The sequence below is a fragment of the Salvia hispanica genome, chromosome 2 (genome assembly GCF_023119035.1).
Source record: "Salvia hispanica cultivar TCC Black 2014 chromosome 2, UniMelb_Shisp_WGS_1.0, whole genome shotgun sequence".
NCBI lineage: Eukaryota > Viridiplantae > Streptophyta > Magnoliopsida > Lamiales > Lamiaceae > Salvia > Salvia hispanica.
Genome location: NC_062966.1, coordinates 30763032 through 30781647, shown reverse-complemented (window position 1 = coordinate 30781647; position 18616 = coordinate 30763032). Strand labels below are relative to the sequence as shown.

Sequence of the window (18616 nt, the reverse complement as noted above, 5' to 3'; positions counted from 1 at the left end):
TATTAACAGTGAGCGCTAAAATTTTTCTTCTTCTTAGACCCCCTACCGCAAAATTCCTGGCTCCGCCACTGGTCATGACATAGTTAGTGGAGTATTTTACAAACATGTATTGAAAATCATAGATTGCCTTCCACGTACGTCGACATACTAAATTGACAAAACATATACTAGTAATGTCTTTATTTGATAAATTATGTGAGTGTAACGTAAGAATCAAATTACAAATTTGGGGATTTTTATTGGTTATAGAGAGGGCCATATGTCCATATCTACAACTCAAACATCAATCTTTTCTCCAAGCAATATTTGCTGCTAACCGCATGTTGAAATTATATCTATTTCAGCCAGTTATTAAAAGTCAATATTATATTTGGTTCATTATTTTCTGAGGGTGGCCTTTTCTTATTCACAATGCAATACATTGTTTTTATTTTATTATTATTATTATTATTATTTTGTTTAATTTATTTACTTGTCGTTTACCCAACTTCAAAGTTTATGACAGCAAATAAAGTGAATTGTGTTGCTATACGGCAAAGTGTTTATGTCCCACATTCATTGGTTGCCACTTTTGTATTTTTCCTCTTGTTAAAAAATCTCCACGTTTTCACAGCATGAATGTAAAACGTTTCTCATTTCAACCCTATTAATATTTCATAATTCGAGTATGTCACACATGTAAAATTATTAAACTAGAGAGGGATTCATGATTTTCATCGTCATCGAAAAAATTATAAAGTTACACATTTTTTTATTTATTTTATATAAATGTTATATTTTCAATTATGAAGAAAGTAAACTATCATTAATAAAATTTATTTTGGGGACTACACGCCACTGCCGGGCGTATCCGTCTTGCGGAGAATTTCTCGACTCGGCTTACCCTTTCTTACATTTTATTCTGTGTAATTTTCATCCAACAAGTTTGCATCTCAGTATATTAGGTTTGATAAAAACTCTATTTCAAGGCTATTCATTCATATATTGTGATATTTCTGTTAATAATAAATGGAGTAAAAAATTGTTCAACTGTGACCATCACTGATCCATAAATTGAGTCACTATTTTAAAATTACCCCATCAGTTCTATAATAATAGAGACATTTCATTTTCTGCACTCGTTTGAAAAAAATGATATATTAAATAGTTAAATTGGAGATAGAATAAAGTAAAAAAGATAATAATATAGAGAAGAGTCTTAATTATCTACAATATTTTTTCTCTTACTATACTTTTTCTCCATTCTAACTATTTGTAATTATTTTTTCAAAATGAAAATGAAATGCATCTATTACTATGGAACTAATTTTTATTATAACAAAACAAATTTTAATGTATGAGAGGATGCCAATCATTGTCTTTCGTCTTTGAGTTAATGCTAATCGCATGCTTAAAAAACTGAAAGATATAATTAGTTAGCACCTAATTTATTTTTATAATCTCAAATATGCATGCAGTCAATCTCGGAGGCTATATGATTACGTGATTTTATTTAATTTATTTATTGTAATTAAATGCATTTTGCGTTGCAGATATTTGCAAGAATATTCTATATTCATTTTGGTGTAGAAATTGGAAAAAGAAGCAAAAGCATATAATATTGGTAAACCAAAATATGTGGGTCCAAAAATGCATTATGCCATTTAAAATGCAAATATGTGCCCTCTTTATAAAAAGTTTTAATAAAATACGGATGTATATATCATTGTTCCATAACGGATACCTTAGTTGCTCAATCATTGAGGTAAAAGATTAATGGCTCAAAATTTATATGTCACCAAATACATGTCTCAATTGGTAAATCTCAAGAGTTTTAGTTTTTTTTATAGAAGTGCAAAATGTAAAGTTTAGTGCAACGGAACACTGATTTATTTTGGGACAAATTATTTTTCAAACTTTTACGTCACAAGCGTCACCTATATAGAAAAATCATTTCAAATTAATTTGGCTTTACACCACAACTAGTAGTACTTCATTTGCTATGTGGAATAAATCTTTATTAAGAAATGCTAACTACATAAGCGTGTTGTGTCGTTTTCCCATTTAAAAACAAATAATTTAAGATGATAGAAAAAGGAAACAAGCCTATAAAGATGAAAATAACTATTTGATGTAAACAATTTGTATTTATTGTCGGGGGGCTCTAAAACCAAATAAATAGTCATAATAATTGTACTCCCTGATTCAAAAAAATTCAATGATTTTCTGATCCTAAGATAGAGATGGTGGTTGTTGCGGTTTTAATGACTTCATAAATTTTACTGTATTTACTTACTTTGTAGGTGAGAAAAGTAGCAACCCATGTAAAAATATTGATCACCAAATATCGCCACAACCGAATATAAAAACAAATGGAGCAATATATTTAAATTAATTCTATTTAATTTCCATAGATATAGTTCATTAAGTTAAATACTTACTTCTGTCCCGCATTAGCTGTCATATTTACTTTTCTGCACTCGTTTTGTAAAAATTATAAACAGTTAAAATGGAGAAATAGTAAAGTAAGAGAGAGAATAATGTATGATGAACCATAAGTGTTTTTTCCTATGCTACCGAAGTACTACCTCCGTCCTGCATTAACTTTTCTATTAATTATTTATTTATATTTTTATAAAATGAGTGTAGAAAACTAAGGAGGTAGTATTTCGGTAGCATAGGAAAAAACATTTACTGTTCATCCATATTGTTGGTAAACATAATTGCTGAGATCTCAAATCAGTATCATTTAATCATAATTGTAATTACTTCTTTTTGCAGCTATCGCCAGCCGGCAATTTTCATTGTACTATCAATTAAGGAAAAAACAATATGTTTGAAATTGACATTTTCCACAGTTAGTAAATAAGTAAATTAATTAGTCACGGAACTATCTCTATAATTAACAATCTTTCTACAGATAGTACTCCTACAAACGAAGGAAATGTGAATATTAAATACAAATATAAAATGTAAATTACGTAAAATTTTGATTTGACTATTATCAATATTATTTATCATAGTGATCAAAATATGTACCGTCGTAAACAGTGTAATGATAACATTTGAGCCTCATAAAATTCAACACTGGGAACAAATTAATAACAACAAACAATTAATAAACCAGAGGTCGTCCTTTTTCTGCTCACTGGTCGAATCACTGAAGCAAATATGAATGCATATAGAAAAATAAACAATAATAATTATAGCACATAAAACATTTTTGAAATTTGCAAAAACAAATTTCATTAATGTATGAAAAATCAAAAGTAGAAATAGGCAGTGGGCCCATCTCCAAAAAGAGAGTTAGATTTTGGTGAGCGAAACCAGCCAGCCAGCCACACGTGCGGAGATGAAAACCCACACGCTTGAACACCCAGATTTCCGCCACGTGTCCGGGGCCCGCCATAACCCCACTTCTATCTAACTGCCGTCACTGAATTTAGTCTTCCATTTCCCATTTCATTTTTTCCCGTTAAATTTTTTATTAATAAAAAAAAAAAGAAATTAAAATTCATGTTCTTATAATACGATTTCTCATTCTCATCAGCTTCACCACAGTAATTAAATCCTAATTTCTTTTGCAGAAGAGCTCTGAGAGAGATTGAATTTCATTTCACACACAGAGAAAGCACGCATTTATTAGCGCGATATGATTAATGAAATATAAAAAATCGATTTTGTGAATCTCCATGGAATAGAAGAGATTCAATGCAGTAAATGGGCGAGGAATGATTTTCTATTCAATTATTACTGTAAAGAGAGAGAAAGGGTGGGTGGGTTGATGGGGGTTCTCCTCCTTTTCACGCTTTCTCTATCTAGAATGAGTTCCTTCTCTCTCTAGACTTATATTGTGGTGGATATTTTGCGAGGGAGATAAATGATCGCGTGCGATCAATTAATTTCTCATGCTCTCGTCATTGTGAAATAGCTCTCTAAAAGGGGTGTAATTTTTCGGTATATTGTATTGGATCTCTGGTTTCGGAGAGATGGGGGCGTGTGTTTCCCGGCCGCAAAATTGCGTCGGATGTAAATCAGGGAAGAAGATGAGCAGGAAGCGTAGAAGGTTTTTGAAGAAAAGGGCGGCTTCTAATTATCTATCCGATCGATCATCGGAAAAGCTTCCATCTCTGCCTTCTGATCGTTCCCCCAATAATTTGCCTTTCAATGGTTTCATTTCTCCCTCTCTTTCTCAGTGCGTGTGTGTTTAATGCATGTGTGTTGCGAGGTTCAATTAATGAGTGATGTGGTGAAAGTTTTGATGTTTAGTGATGCTGGAGTGTGAAAATATATCATTGAACGTGTCAAGGGATGGTATAATTTCTCTTTGTTTTGGGATTTTGGTTTGTAGCTGATAATGTAGCTGGTTAAGCGAGGTTTTGGTGATTGTAGCTCAGCAATTTTAGGTATTGCTTTGTTGTAGAAGACAAGTGGGAATTCCAAGATTGATTAGCTGCTTTAGAGAATCTCTGACCTCGATCAAGATTGATTATTTTGCCATTTGGAATGTTTTTTTTTGTAAATGAGAAGGAGAATTAGAACTCAGAATGGGTTATGGTGTCTAAGATGGTTAAGTTGGGATGTTTTAGCTGGCTAATGAGTGTGTTAGTGTAACTCATGTTCGTATTATGCGTTTAATTTATCAGGTAGATCATTAGGAGCATTATTGATTTTTATTCATGTGAACTCATGTTGTATAATAGGCCTTGGTGACAATCACAGTTTAGTTTGATTAATGTTTAGGCAGGTGAAGAAATTTATTAGATCAGAACTAAAAAATGAATTTTCGGAGTAGACTTACTTGGTTTTCATTGCTGGCATTGGCAGGAAGTGGTGAAGAAGCGTGGTTCGATCCTGCTCTCGAATCTGACTGGAGTGATGAAGATTTCCAAAGCATCCCTGATGGTTTGTAGAAGTCTTGCACGTTGCTTTTCTAAGTACTTATTCATGATTGTTGCAAGTAAGGAAGAGTGGTTGTTAACTAATTGTAAGTGAAAATTGCAGATGTGCCCTCTCTTAGCGGTTTGGATGGACCATCCACAGCGAGCTTTGCTTCTCCCAGAGATACAAGTCAAGTAAACTGTGATGTGAGCGTATCGTCTCTTGATCATCATGAGGAGTCGTGTAATGGCAGCTCAGCGCGCAATTCTGTCAGCGGAGCATCTAGAAGCTCAGTCCATCCGAGTGCTTCTGACTTGAAACCGAAATCTGGTGAGCTGCAGAGTGGAAACACACCCGTATTCATTGATGAAATTTCCTCCTCGGCTGGGGAAACTGCTGGAGGTGATGACAGTATATTGGACAATTGTGGACTTCTTCCAAATAACTGTTTGCCTTGTTTAGCTTCAACTGTTCACACCGATGAAAAGAAAAGTAGCTCTAGTCCGAGAAAAAAAGCAGCCTTGAAACTACCGTTCAAGTGGAAGGACGGACATCCTGCAGCGGCTTTATGTAAGTACTGATTAAGTATTCGAGTTTTGATTCGTACAACAAACTGTTAATTTTACAAATAATCCTAATTTCCTTATGGCTTCTTGTCCATGGATGTTTTTCGTTTTCTTTGCAAACTATTTGCTGCAGACTTTGAATTTAGTCCTTATGCCAATCACCTACACACACACGCACACATACACCCCATCCCCCCACCTATGCATCCTGATATAGTTTTTTAATACATTGCAGTTTCTTCAAAGGCGTTACTGCAAAGACCTATTGCTGGTTCCCAAGTGCCTTTCTGCCCCTTGGGGAAGAGAGTGCCAGATAGTTGGTCGGATGTCGAGCCAGGGACTTTTAGAGTCAGGGGAGTGAATTATTTTAGGTACGTCTCTAAGCATTCATGGTTAGTCAATTCATATAAAACAATGTACATATCCTACATCTAGTAAATCTTATTCTTTTGGTTTGGTCTTGGTTTCGTCTGGCAGAGATAAGAAGAAGGATTCGGCTCCCAACTGCGCTGCATATTATCCTTTTGGTCTTGATGTGTTCTTATCTCAGAGGAAAATTCATCACATTGCTAGATTTGTGGAGCTTCCTTCTGTCAATTCTTCGGGGAAACTTCCATCGATGCTCGTTGTAAATGTTCAGGTACTGCATTGATTAAAAGTATTTGTATGCTTGATCAAGCAGTTGTGCATGTCCTATATGACACCTGATTTTTTTCTGTTTGTGCAGATACCATTATATCCAGCAACATTTTTTCAGGGTGAAACAGATGGGGAAGGAATAAACTTCGTTTTGTATTTTAAGCTGTCTGAAAGCTTTGCAAAGGACCTTCCAACCCATTTTGTAGAGAATATTAGGGTAAGTTAATTATAGAATTGAACTTTGTTGTTTAATGTTTAGTGTTAAAATCTACTTTTGAGTTTTGACACGATAAAATATTAAACTACTACGATAAGACTATTTTCTGTATTTGAACTGCAGTACTTTTTGCTGCTTTATATTTTCTATTTCAAAACACAGTCTTGGAATTCCCTATTAACTACATCTTCATTGTAAATGCTTATCCAACCACAGAGGTTGATTGATGACGAAGTGGAAAAGGTTAAAAGTTTTCGTACTGAAACAAGCATTCCCTTCAGAGAAAGGTTGAAGATATTGGGTCGAGTAGCAAACGTGGATGACCTTCCTCTGAGTGCAGCAGAGAGGAAGCTCATGCATGCCTACAACGAGAAACCTGTACTTTCACGTCCTCAACATGACTTTTATTTGGTAAGTTTCATTCTGATATCTACTTAGATCAAATAGGGTTCTAAGTACCCTTTCAAGGTTTTCATGCTTATGTTTACTTGTTTTCATAAGATTCTTTGCCTCCTCCCTTGCAGGAAGCAAATTATTTTGAAATCGACTTGGACATGCATAGATTCAGCTACATTTCGAGAAAAGGGTTCGAGACATTTCTTGATAGGCTAAAGCTATGTGTATTGGATTTTGGATTGACAATTCAGGCAAGTATCCGTGTTTCGAATGATATGTTTTGGACGATGAGTTATTACCGTCTCTCTTTATATTCTCATTTGTCCAGATATATTAATACATACGTTTTCTATTATTACTTGACAGGGTAACAAAGCTGAAGAGATGCCAGAGCAGATTTTGTGTTGTATTAGGTTAAATGAGATTGATTATTTAAATTATCATCAACTTTGTTCCGAAGAAACTATGGATTAGAAACTGTGTAAGCATCAAGATGATGGTGGATGAATGCAGTTTTTTTTACATGGAAGATTTCTTGTCCATTCTATTTCTCCCATCTCTCTCGTGTGTGTGTGTGCGCGAGACATTTTTCCATTATCCGAGTTTGAACTACAGTAATAATTAAATCACATGTCTCTATAAGTTGCCAGCATTTTCCTGAGCTTTATACAGAGAATTTTGTTGTGAGAATTGATAGGATGCTAAAACAATAATGCTAATGTTCATGAAAGATTTATTAGGTCTCAAGGTTGATAGGGTTTGAGTGGTGAGCCACATAGATGTTTGTCCCTCGAATAAGTGCCTCTTGGGAAGTCGATCAGAGTCAGAGGGTCCCGTATGGAATTCTACTGCCCTTGAGAGAATTACTCGAGAGGTCGAAGTCCTTCAAGTTCTTGAACTTGAGAAAATCATCTGGTATTTTCCCGGTAAAATGATTTTTCTGCAGCTTCAGGCTTTCCATGGACCTTGCATTTCCTAGTGCTGCTGGCAGCTCGGAGTCGAGGCTGTTGTATCTCAAATCCAGACTCTTCATCGACTCCAATCTCCTGATGGAATCAGGTAATCACCTTTAGTTAAGTGGTGAGAAAAATTGATGTACTGTACATTGAGTTGCATCCCCATGCCTATGTGCACAATGCCACCTGTGAAGCTGTTTTGTGAAAGATCAAGAAACGTCAACAATCCCCTGGTAGATCTACTTTGTATCTGGAAAGCCTATTCCAAAGAACCTGCTAACTTGTTGGAAGGGATCTTATCAATGACGTTACTCTGTGATAAGTTCAATGAATATTGCTCACTTACCTTACTGATCCAATCTGCGGTGTTTCCTGTGAGACGTTTCACTGATATGCCGAGCTCTTGTAGAGGACTCGGAGTGATTACTGATCAGAACATTCTCTCATACTCAATTGGATGAAAGTCAATTGTTTGATGAAAGTCAATTGTTTGACTAACTAAACTGCTCTTATTTGCTATACTGAATTTGTAAATTGTGCTGTATTTTACACCATCTCCAACCGTATTCTAAAAAAGAGTTTTCGTGTGTTTTTTGTGAAACAATACCAAATATGGTGTAATTTTTGAATTTGGTGAAAATGGTTGGAGTAAAACTATTTTTTGGCCCGACGTATATTTGAAAATGGATTTGAATTTGGTGTAAATAACCGGAAAGTGTAATATATTTAAATGATATTCAGTGTGTCAGGTATGATGGGACAAATGGAGTAAATTGTTCTTGCTGATTAAATATCTTCCCAGCAAAATACAGTAGTTAAAACTTAAAACCTTTTGGGCCCATTAGGGTTTGAATTGGGCCAATTGATATTATGAATTTATGATTATCAATCACCCAGAATTGATTAGTGTTGACGATCGATAATACGTGGCATGAAATTGGATATTAACTATATAATTGATTAGTGTTGACGATCGATAATACGTGGCATGAAATTGGATATTAACTATATAATTGATTAGTGTTTATATAATCTAAAAACTTATCGTTATCTTAATCATTAAACTCGGACAAATGGCAAACCAAGATGAGTTAGGAATTTTGTTACTGCAATTTTATAGGTACGCAATATCTCATAACTCACTCACTTAATCAATCATTCAATATACGCCTATAATCGTATAACGTGTTTCAATAAACACACTAATATTTACAATGTATACCATCTTTTAGTACTTAGTAAGTTTCTAACTTATAAGTTATAACTATTTAGAGTCTAATACCATTTAGACCCAAAAATTGATTTTCTATTAACAAAGGGACACGAATATAATATTTTCAAAATTTTTGTTGATAGATCATTGTAGATTATTTCGTGGTAAATTAATTCAGAAGCAGCATAGAACTACTTCAAAAACAATTAATATTATTATGGGGATTTCGACTGATTAGTTATAACGTCAAAATTATAAAATGATCTTTTATGTGTAACACGATACTAATACGAATAATTTCTTGGCGACTAAAGACTCGGTAAAAGCGTGTGTCGAGGTTCAGTGCGCTTCTAGAAGAGATAAGCATTCCACGTAGATTCCCACAACCCACGCGCATACAGAGCAGTAGTGGTACACTCGCCTATTCCACAACAGAACTTCACCTAACTTTGCCACCTATCAACTTGGCTTCACAATTTTCCAAAGTTAATATCCCTTAATTATATTTTCATATATCATTTTAGTCAAATAATATACATCTAGGATGTATTAGGGTCCTCACAGTTCTTTAGTGTTAAGCTTCAAACATATCACAATCCTTGGATCTTTGGATTTGATGATTGTGATCAAAATAGCCGAGTTGCATTATTTGATGAAAAATCTACATTATTAGTTGGTGTACATTATTAGAATGAAAAATCTACATTATTAGTCGGTGTACATTATTAGAATGAAAACTACATTATAAATGACACGTGGCATTAATCTGACCGCTAGATGACAAAATCGTGATGCTGAGATTAAGTTGAATATATGGACAATATTTACATGTTGAACTTGAATACATACCACAAATCATAAGTACTATATGTTAGAAATTTGAGCTTCCACGTAACTAATTTAATGTGTATGGCTATTTTTCAGTTGTCCAATTAAAGTGATCCAATAAAGATTAAAGTTTGGACTAAAGTGTACTCCATTTGTTATGGAAATAAGTGTAGATACCATATGAGATTTTCTATTTGATGAGGGACCGAATAGAAAATAAAAGGTTTTATATTTAATATAAATATAAGTTAGGGTTATGGTCCCCAGACGTCAGACAAACATTCGATATCTTTGTATTCTCTCGGCAGATTATTGCGAAGAATGTCTCAGATCGTTTGGAAGATCCATAGCCGCTGCAAACCGAACCACCCCTATACTCGGGATATCCAACTAGTAAATTTAAAACACGTATCTAAATGTTAGATAATAACTATGAAGTATGAACTATATTTTAATTGTAAAAGTTAAAGCACAAGGCACGTTGAAGGATAAATACAAAATTAATAATGAAATACGAGTCACGAGTGCAGAGAATGAAAGTGGGACAAAAAATTTCAAGTGCTCCATCCATTTTTTTCTAAATAAATGCTATACTTTTCAGAATCCTAGAAAAATAATGATGTCTAAATTTAAGATACTGTACATGAATATATGCAACATAAATAAGTACTGTAAATCTCAGTGGGGCGTGACAGTACAATCTTTTTCACCGCATGCACCGGAATTTCAACCTAAAACGTAGCGGAATTTATATAAAAAAACATCTGGTAATAGGGATATTTTAGTGGCTTAAATTTGCCACTGAAATTAGGAGTAGTTATTTAGTTGCACAAAGTAACTTCCATTTACACGATAAAACAGAGAATCAGATGCTTTTCTATGAAGACCATCATGTGTGTGGAGACAAATACCATTGATTCAGCCCACACTATATGAGGACCTAATCACACTCACACCCCAATATTATTTCCTTTTTCCCCAACTACACCAACTCCCTTTTCTGGATTTATCCTCACTTTTGTTTCATATGCTTAAATTGTGTGACTATATGAATAACTCAAGAATAATAGTAGTAGTTATTATCATGATAACATAGTGGTACAATGGACATGTTAAGACAAAAACCCGAGTTTTGAGAGTACGATTTACTTGGTGAGTGATTATATATAATTTTCCCGCTGTAAATATTTAGTTATTACCGATAAAGAAAGTACTAGTACTAGTACTACTTAAAATCGGATCACAAGTTTAAATTTAGTTTCAGTTGTTCATATATCTCTTAGGTGTTGTTCGGTTTCCTAGATAAAATAGTAACATACAATCTAGGATTAGTTATGACTTATGAGATTAGTTTAGTCGTAGGGGGTTAGCTATAACTAATTATCTCATGATTTTTAATCTATGATTTAATGATTGAATTATAACATTGAATCTCATGAACCGAACACATTACATATTTAATCCCGGATACAATCTTGCAAACCGAACAAGTGGTATCAGAGTCGGGTCGACTGAGTTTGTTTGTACCCGATGTGATCTGGTTTGAGGGGGAGGTTTGTTAAGTACAAACTCCATCCCACATCAGGAGTCTAAGAGAAGTTGGAAGATGTATAGATATAATCTTGTTCAACTCCTAATCAGTTTGAGGCCTTTTGAGAGTGACCCAAAAATAAATTTATGCAGACTTGACCTAAAGCGGGCAATATCAAACATTTGTTACGGTCGACAATCTGGACAATAGTACTACTCCTAGTACTTATTACTATATATACATACTTGACACCTGCTTAAATCATGTGGTTAATTCAAAGGCATATAGTGGCCATATATAAAAATATGCAATTCGATTTTTGATAAAACTTTATTCAAGAAAGAACAAATCAATCCCACTAGGTCTGCCTCTTGGGTGCACGAGTATCAAATTATTCCATAAGTCGTACACTGTGAATAAAATTGTGGAGTGACAAATTTGGGAAAGGGCAACCTCAAAAAACTATGCTGGAAAAACAATATAGAACTGTAAAAAATTGTTTATCCATTTCATTTCCACAATTATATCTAGCCCATTGATCTCCTGACCCTAACACTCGAAAAGAACGAGGATCAGAGAGTGATGTTTAGTCCGATATTTTAAATGTGTAATTTTCGAATTCGAAGCAAAAAAGAGAAACAACTATTTACATTAGTAAAAAAAAAAAAAAAAAATATTTACATTAGTAAACAAAACCATAATATGTAAATCATTACATTTTTGGTGTTTTCCATAAGACTCTACGCTTCACCACAGAGTCCACAATCGAGCCCGAGCTTTAATTTGATGTTTTAACCTTTTACTAATTCATATTACATCTCATCTTCTTTCTGTTCTTTTTAATTAGTTAGTTCACATGGGCAGTGATCAATTGCTAACTCATCCCTTAGTTGCTAACTACAACTAATTTAAGACCATAAGATTTTAGAAATTTTGTGATCTACAATTTGCCATGTATAATTTCGTTTTTCATTTTTTAATATTAAAAAGATAATAGCAAATTTAGGGTTTAGAAATATAATGTCAATACAGTGTATCAAATACATCAACACGGAGACATAATAATATCAACACAATTTCATATTGACATTTTACAAGTATAATATTGACATATTATGTAAGGTGTATTGACACAAATCTGTTCGTCAAAAATACGAAAATTCAAAAAAAAAATTCAAATATTTTTCAAATTGTGACGTCGGAACATATGCAAGTAGTATATCGTTAGAATCCTTATAAAATTATCTTTAATTTGATATATGTTATATGAATTTAAAGTTTTGGGATTTCTTTTAAAAGTTAGTTATAACTAACTTGACATTAATACCCCTATTGATTTTTATTAGAATTAATCCTATAGCCTTATTAACGTTTTTGATCGTATTGACATTTCGTGGTTGATGATCTAGGCCTTTAATTTGAATATCTAATGGCTATTATTGAGTTGTAGTTAGCAATTAAGCATTTAGTTAGCAATATAACACTCCCCTAGTTCATATCGTATCTTATCGCATGACTACTAAAATGAATCTTTCCTAAAATTTCTTTTCTTTTCTTTCTATTAATTCAGATTACATCTGCAGTACTACATCTTGTCTAATTATTTGCTCTTATTTCTTTATTTTATTAATTCATAATAAATGATATCTTATTCCTTTTTTTTCTTTCTTTTATTAATCCATATTACACCTTATTTCGTATTTACTGAAATGGATACTTAAAATACTTTATGAGATTAAAACTTTATTTATATTAATGTTTTTTTTTTTTTTAATTTATAGTTAAAATTAGTTCACGTTCCTCTCCTCGCGTAAACAACTTGTAACATCGAAACAAAATTCCAAAGATGACACAACCTCGAAATTTCAATACACTCAAGACGTCAACTCTTTCCCATTTCCCCTTAATTTAATTAACCCATCTCCCACACCAAGAACAAAATCCCCACACTTATTAAATTTCTCTAATCACCCAAAACCCAAATTCCCAATAACTCGACAAACAATCTCTTTTCACCCACCTAATATAAATTTCTTGCATGTCTCAACTATCCTCCAATTAGTACATCCTTCCCCCACCCCCCAAAAAAAAAGTAAAAAAAAAAATGGAATTCTTCACAAAGACTCCCGCCGTGAGGCTCAAGAGCCACCTCAACAAATACCTCTCCGCCGCCGACGATCAGTCGTCGACGAAGCAATCCCGCCGCGGCGACGCGAGGCGGACGCGCTGGCTGGTGGAGCTCGTCGACACCAACCCACACGTCGTCCGCCTCAAGAGCTGCCACGGCCGCTACCTCACCGCCGCCGCCGATCCCTTCCTCCTCGGCATGACCGGCCACAAAGTCCTCCAAACCTCGCCGGAGAATCCGGCCAGGGATTTGGCGATCGAGTGGCAACCCATCAGGGACGGATTTCAGGTCAAGCTCAAGGCGGCGGCGGCCGGCACCTATCTCCGGGCGAACGGCGGCACGCCGCCGTGGCGGAACACGGTCACTCACGACGGCGCGTGCGGCGGCGGCGGCGCCGCGGACTGGGTGGTGTGGGACGTGGAGGCGGTGGAGGTGGCGGAGGACGAGGCGGTGGTGGATTATTGGTCGATGGTGTCGAGCTTCTCGTCCGTGACGGAGGAGATTTCGGGGCTGGATATCGGGTACGGGTTTGAATCGCCGATGAGGTCGCCGGCGATGACTCCGGCGACGCCGTCGAGGTGGTGGTCAATGAAGAAGGTATGTTTTTTTTTTCCTTTCAAATATGAGAATAAGTTTTTTTTAATAATTTAATTTTGTTTACTTAATTGGAGATTAATTGGTTGATTTGACGTGATTATCATGAATTCGTTATATTTCTTGCGGGTTTAGTTGCTAAGGAGATATGTTTTGGATTTGGTAATTAGATAGATGAAAATGAAATGTTACTAATTCAGGGTTTTTGTAATTAAGTTTAGGGAGTGAGAAGTGTGATTAAAATGATGAAAGTTGCTAAGATTGAATATTGATTTATTTTTTTGAGGGGCTGCCTTCAAAAGAATATGACGGGAGAAAATAATTTGCGTAATTAATTCTATGAAGACATTGCGTCGATAGGTTAGTTAAATAGTTGATGATAATTTAATGGAGCTATTTCTTTTATTAATTGTTAAGTACGAATTTTGATCTAATTTTCTGATAATTTCAAACATTTTAATGATGTCCACATATTTTAACATCGAATGTACGAGCCACAAAGTCTAAGCCGTCATTTTGAGTGGTTTGAAAAGTAGTCTTTCTAGTTTGCCGTAAATCGAATTGTGAAACATTAATCATTTTAAAAGTTGAATTAATATTATAAACTGAATAAAAAATCATGAATTATTTGATGATATTTATTTTCTTTTTTTTTATCAACATTTTCTAAGCTAAGCTCGATGACTTTGTTTAGTACACTGATTTTCTTTATTAGTTAATCCGTAAGAGTATATCATAAAAGTTGATTTTATTCCGAATCTCCGATACTATTGTTGAATCTACAATTAAGTCATATAAATATTGTCTTAAGTATTTAGGAAAATGTCAAAAATTCTGTATGCGGAATTCCATACATTAAATAATATCATTGAATACGAAAGTTGACTATGAAGAACCATTTGCCACTATTTATAGCCGGTCCAATTTTGTGACCCCTCGATAATCCGAAAGACTTTCAATTGTGATATTTTCAATCGTGTAAAATGGTTTAGAATCTTCTTTTACTTTTATAGAGTATTTCTTATAAAAGAAAAAGTGGAGATATAATTTCATTTAATTTCAAGATTTATTTCACACTATAGAATGATTACGCTTAGTAGTATTATAGTATTCGATGTTTAAGATTGATTGATTGATTGCAACATAAAGATTATCGGTAATACTAGTTAATAAAATTGTGACTAAAGCTCTCATCTACCACTAAAAGGAATACAACCAACAAAACCGACAAATATTTATTGTAAAAACAAAGAGTAATTGATTTAATGAGAATGACTTGCATAATTAATAATTACTTTAATGAAGGGGCGTAATTGTGCAGCTTTAGGAGCTTGAAAGGTGTGGTTATGACATAGCTAGGAGGCCATTAACCTCATTATTTAATTTTATAAGATGATTAGTTTTGGATTAATTGATTTATCAATTGGGTTTTTCATGGTAGGCCACACATGTTACCTTCAACTACTATAGTATATATAGACACCTTGTATTTATAATTTATTGGTTGATTTGTTGCATAACTTATTACTCCCTTTGATAAAGATGCAAAAGCATCCTACTTGTATTTGTTTTTGTCTTTGTCTTTGATTTATTTGAAATGGTTCTGATATTTTAGGATTTTGAGAATAATTTTAATGTGTTAAGTTCATGAAAAATACATAGAGAATCATATAATGTGACATAGTATTAATTATCAGTCTATGCTCTATCAATAACAATCATCTGTATTTAGATGTAGCAAACAGGAAAACAAAATTTATTAATACAATTCAATCTCTTAGTAATATAAACCACTAAACCCAGTAGATTATTGATGTCACATTTTGCACTTTTGCAGATTCCTAAATCAGGTGATATTTGTTTAAGACTATAGAGTTTAGACTATTACTTCTCAATTCCTTGTTAATTAAAACACTTCTTTTCTGCATGAAAATTAAAAAAAGTGTATTAAGTAGATGATGAATAAACTAAAAGAGAATAAAGTAAAAGAGATAAATAAGTTTGGCCAAAATTGAAATGACTTAATTATATTAAAACTTGCTAAAGTAGAAAATGACTGAATTGACATGGATCAATTAGCATGGAATAAAGTGAGAATATCTATATAATGTATTTTGCAAATTTAATTTATAAATATTAACTAGGTGGCTAGAATCCACTAATATATAGTAGTACTAGGAATGTTTTGTTACTTAAAGAAAATTAAAATCTTCTAAAGACCTTAGTCATGTTCAGTGTTGTCACATTTTCCCTTAAATTAAGAAGGCATATATTCATAAATAGAGGTGAATAAAATAAAACAAGAAATATTTCAACAGTAAGAAAAACATGAGAGCAAAAAACCCAAATCACTAATCCCCAATTATCAACTTGTACAAATCTGCAGAATCATCATCAAAATCAACAACTCTTGTCGATGGGGCCACGAATGTCAGCAATCGACGAGTTTCAGAAGTCGAAAACGGTGCGCCTGAAAGGTTGGCACGGCAAGTACCTGGTGGCCGAGGACGACGAGGTCTCCGTCACGCAGGACCGCAGCGGCGAATCAAAATCGGCCAAATGGGCGGTCGAGTTCGTCGAGAGCTCCGACACCATAATCCGCCTCAGGAGCTGCTACGGCAAGTACCTCACGGCGTCGAATCAGCCGTTTCTGCTCGGCATGACGGGCCACAAGGTGCTGCAGACGCTGCCCCCGCGCCTCGACAGCTCCGTCGAGTGGGAGCCCATCAGGGAGACCGGCGCCGTCAAATTGAAGACTAGGTACGGCCATTTTCTGCGGGCTAACGCCGGGCTGCCGCCGTGGAGGAACTCGATCACGCATGATATTCCGCATCGGACGGTCACAAGGGACTGGATTTTTTGGGAGGTTCAGATTGTCGAGTTTCTGCCGCCGCCGCAGATCGTGCTGGAGAAGGAGGATTGTTTTGCCTCCGACGAGACCTCGCCGACCACTAGCCAGTCGTCTCAGTCTGCTAGCTTTTCTAGGCAAGAGGTAATTTCGACATTGTTCTCATTTTCATTTGTTTTGTTGATTTCTGATTTGTTCCACTTGGAATTTGACTTGCGATTGAACGAATTGGAATGCTTAACTGAAAGAGTTATTGTTCAAAAAATGATGGTGGAATTTGTGTGGAAGCAATTGAATACCTAAAACTTTCCCATTCTTTGTGTATGTTCATGCTTAGTACTATTATACTGTCCAATGGTGTGTAATGTATACGTTTATAGATAAAAAAGTTGACAAAATGAATTAATTTTTCCACTATTCAGCTATAATTCTTGGTGTGTGTGTGTGTTTATAGATAATGTTTTTTAGGAAAAAGATGAATTGATTCAAATTCTGCTATAGGAATGCACTTCATATGATACCTAGTGTGTGTGTTTATACTTAGTATACTGTCAAATTATGAATTGATTTACACTTTCACCTATGATGCTTGGGCCTTGGTGTGTGTCTCTCTGTTTATGCTTACTGTGGCAAAAAAGAATGGTTTCAGTTATCATATCCATGAACGTAGATGGTTTAGCGAAATGATTTGGGGGTGTTTAATTTGGTACAGTGGGATGGTTCGCCTCCAAAGGCAAGCGACGGCAGGCTGATCTATTTCCAACTAGCCAATGAGTATGGCGAAGTCGAGAGTGAGTCCGAGGAGCTCTGCATTGCATTCAAGGGCTTCCAAGTGAGTGAACTGGCGAGCAGGCTGGAGGACGAGCTGGGAATTCCCGGCCTCACGGTCTGCACCAAAAGCCCATTGAACGGGAAGCTCTACCCTCTCCGCCTCCACCTCCCTCCCAACAACGCCACCATGCACGTGATCGTGCTCCCTCCTTCATCAAAAGGTGACCCTTCTCATATTATACTTGATTCTTGAATATTGAACGAGCCCTTGACTCGAAATGCTTGCTTGCATTTGGTTGTGTCTTTATCTCTTGGTAGCCAAGTTCATTGACTGATTGTGCCATCTACATTATGTGTGTGTGTGTATAATCTTGATTGTGTTCATTCAGCTTTGGTGAAAATGAAACATTTCTGTGACGTCTTCTTTTATTCTGGCAATGTCAGTTAGCGAAGAATCGAAGAAGACTGTGGAAGTATTGTAGAAAGGAGCTCAGAAATATAAACAGTTTTGCATGTTTGATAGTTAAACCTCGGAAGATGACATAAAAATCCTCAAGATTTTTGGTTCGTATAAAGTGATACAAGGTAATAAAATGTAAGTGTAATGCTAGTTTGTAGTTTCTTATGTTCCCTCCCCCTTTTTTTCATCAATATATATCCCTATAAATGGGATATTAAGGTGTTTGGAACAGTTAATTTATGATTGGCTGCTGGGTTTGTTGATAATATAATAATGTCTTCAATCATGCTAACAAATCTATGCTGACTCAATTTTGTATACTGTCGCAACTTCCATTTTATGTTCTACGATTCGAAGTACATTGCTAACTTTATTTGTCCTGATTAATTTTGCACGAAATGTCACGCGATGTTGAGGATAAGATGGTTAAAGAAACTCGAAATTAATCAATCTACCAAATAAACAGTCACTTAATTTAGATTATTTTGTAGTAATTGATTTCGTCTTACTTGTTGTAGATAAGCTAAATCCATTGAAAGGTACAACGCCATAACAAACAGCTAAAAAATATGTGCCGAATAGGCCCAATAAGTTGGGCTATGGTTTAGC

At 34.8% G+C, this 18616-nt stretch overlaps 2 protein-coding genes across 2 annotated transcripts; both read left to right on the top strand.

Annotated features, from left to right (window-relative positions):
* Positions 1–3770: 3770 nt before the first annotated feature.
* LOC125203825 lies at positions 3771–7207 on the top strand. The gene is made up of 9 exons (XM_048102296.1): positions 3771–4149; positions 4807–4884; positions 4984–5430; positions 5662–5797; positions 5904–6066; positions 6154–6282; positions 6499–6693; positions 6807–6929; positions 7045–7207. The coding sequence occupies exons 1-9, from the start codon at positions 3969–3971 to the stop codon at positions 7150–7152; spliced, it is 1560 nt and encodes a 519-aa protein (XP_047958253.1). The 5' UTR covers positions 3771–3968; the 3' UTR covers positions 7153–7207.
* Positions 7208–13107: 5900 nt separating this feature from the next.
* On the top strand, positions 13108–18293 carry LOC125207328. The gene is made up of 4 exons (XM_048106620.1): positions 13108–13931; positions 16315–16920; positions 17489–17768; positions 17992–18293. Exons 1-4 carry the CDS (start codon positions 13311–13313, stop codon positions 18027–18029), a joined length of 1545 nt encoding a protein of 514 aa, XP_047962577.1. The 5' UTR covers positions 13108–13310; the 3' UTR covers positions 18030–18293.
* Positions 18294–18616: the final 323 nt, after the last annotated feature.

Coding starts and splice junctions, on each gene's coding strand:
- LOC125203825 (XM_048102296.1), top strand. CDS start 3,969: ATGGGGGCGTGTGTTTCCCGGCCGCAAAATTGCGTCGGATGTAAATCA. Junction 6,283..6,498: donor ATTTTGTAGAGAATATTAGG/GTAAGTTAATTA, acceptor ATCCAACCACAG/AGGTTGATTGATGACGAAGT. Junction 6,694..6,806: donor CTCAACATGACTTTTATTTG/GTAAGTTTCATT, acceptor CCTCCCTTGCAG/GAAGCAAATTATTTTGAAAT.
- LOC125207328 (XM_048106620.1), top strand. CDS start 13,311: ATGGAATTCTTCACAAAGACTCCCGCCGTGAGGCTCAAGAGCCACCTC. Junction 16,921..17,488: donor CTAGCTTTTCTAGGCAAGAG/GTAATTTCGACA, acceptor AATTTGGTACAG/TGGGATGGTTCGCCTCCAAA. Junction 17,769..17,991: donor GCTCCCTCCTTCATCAAAAG/GTGACCCTTCTC, acceptor TGGCAATGTCAG/TTAGCGAAGAATCGAAGAAG.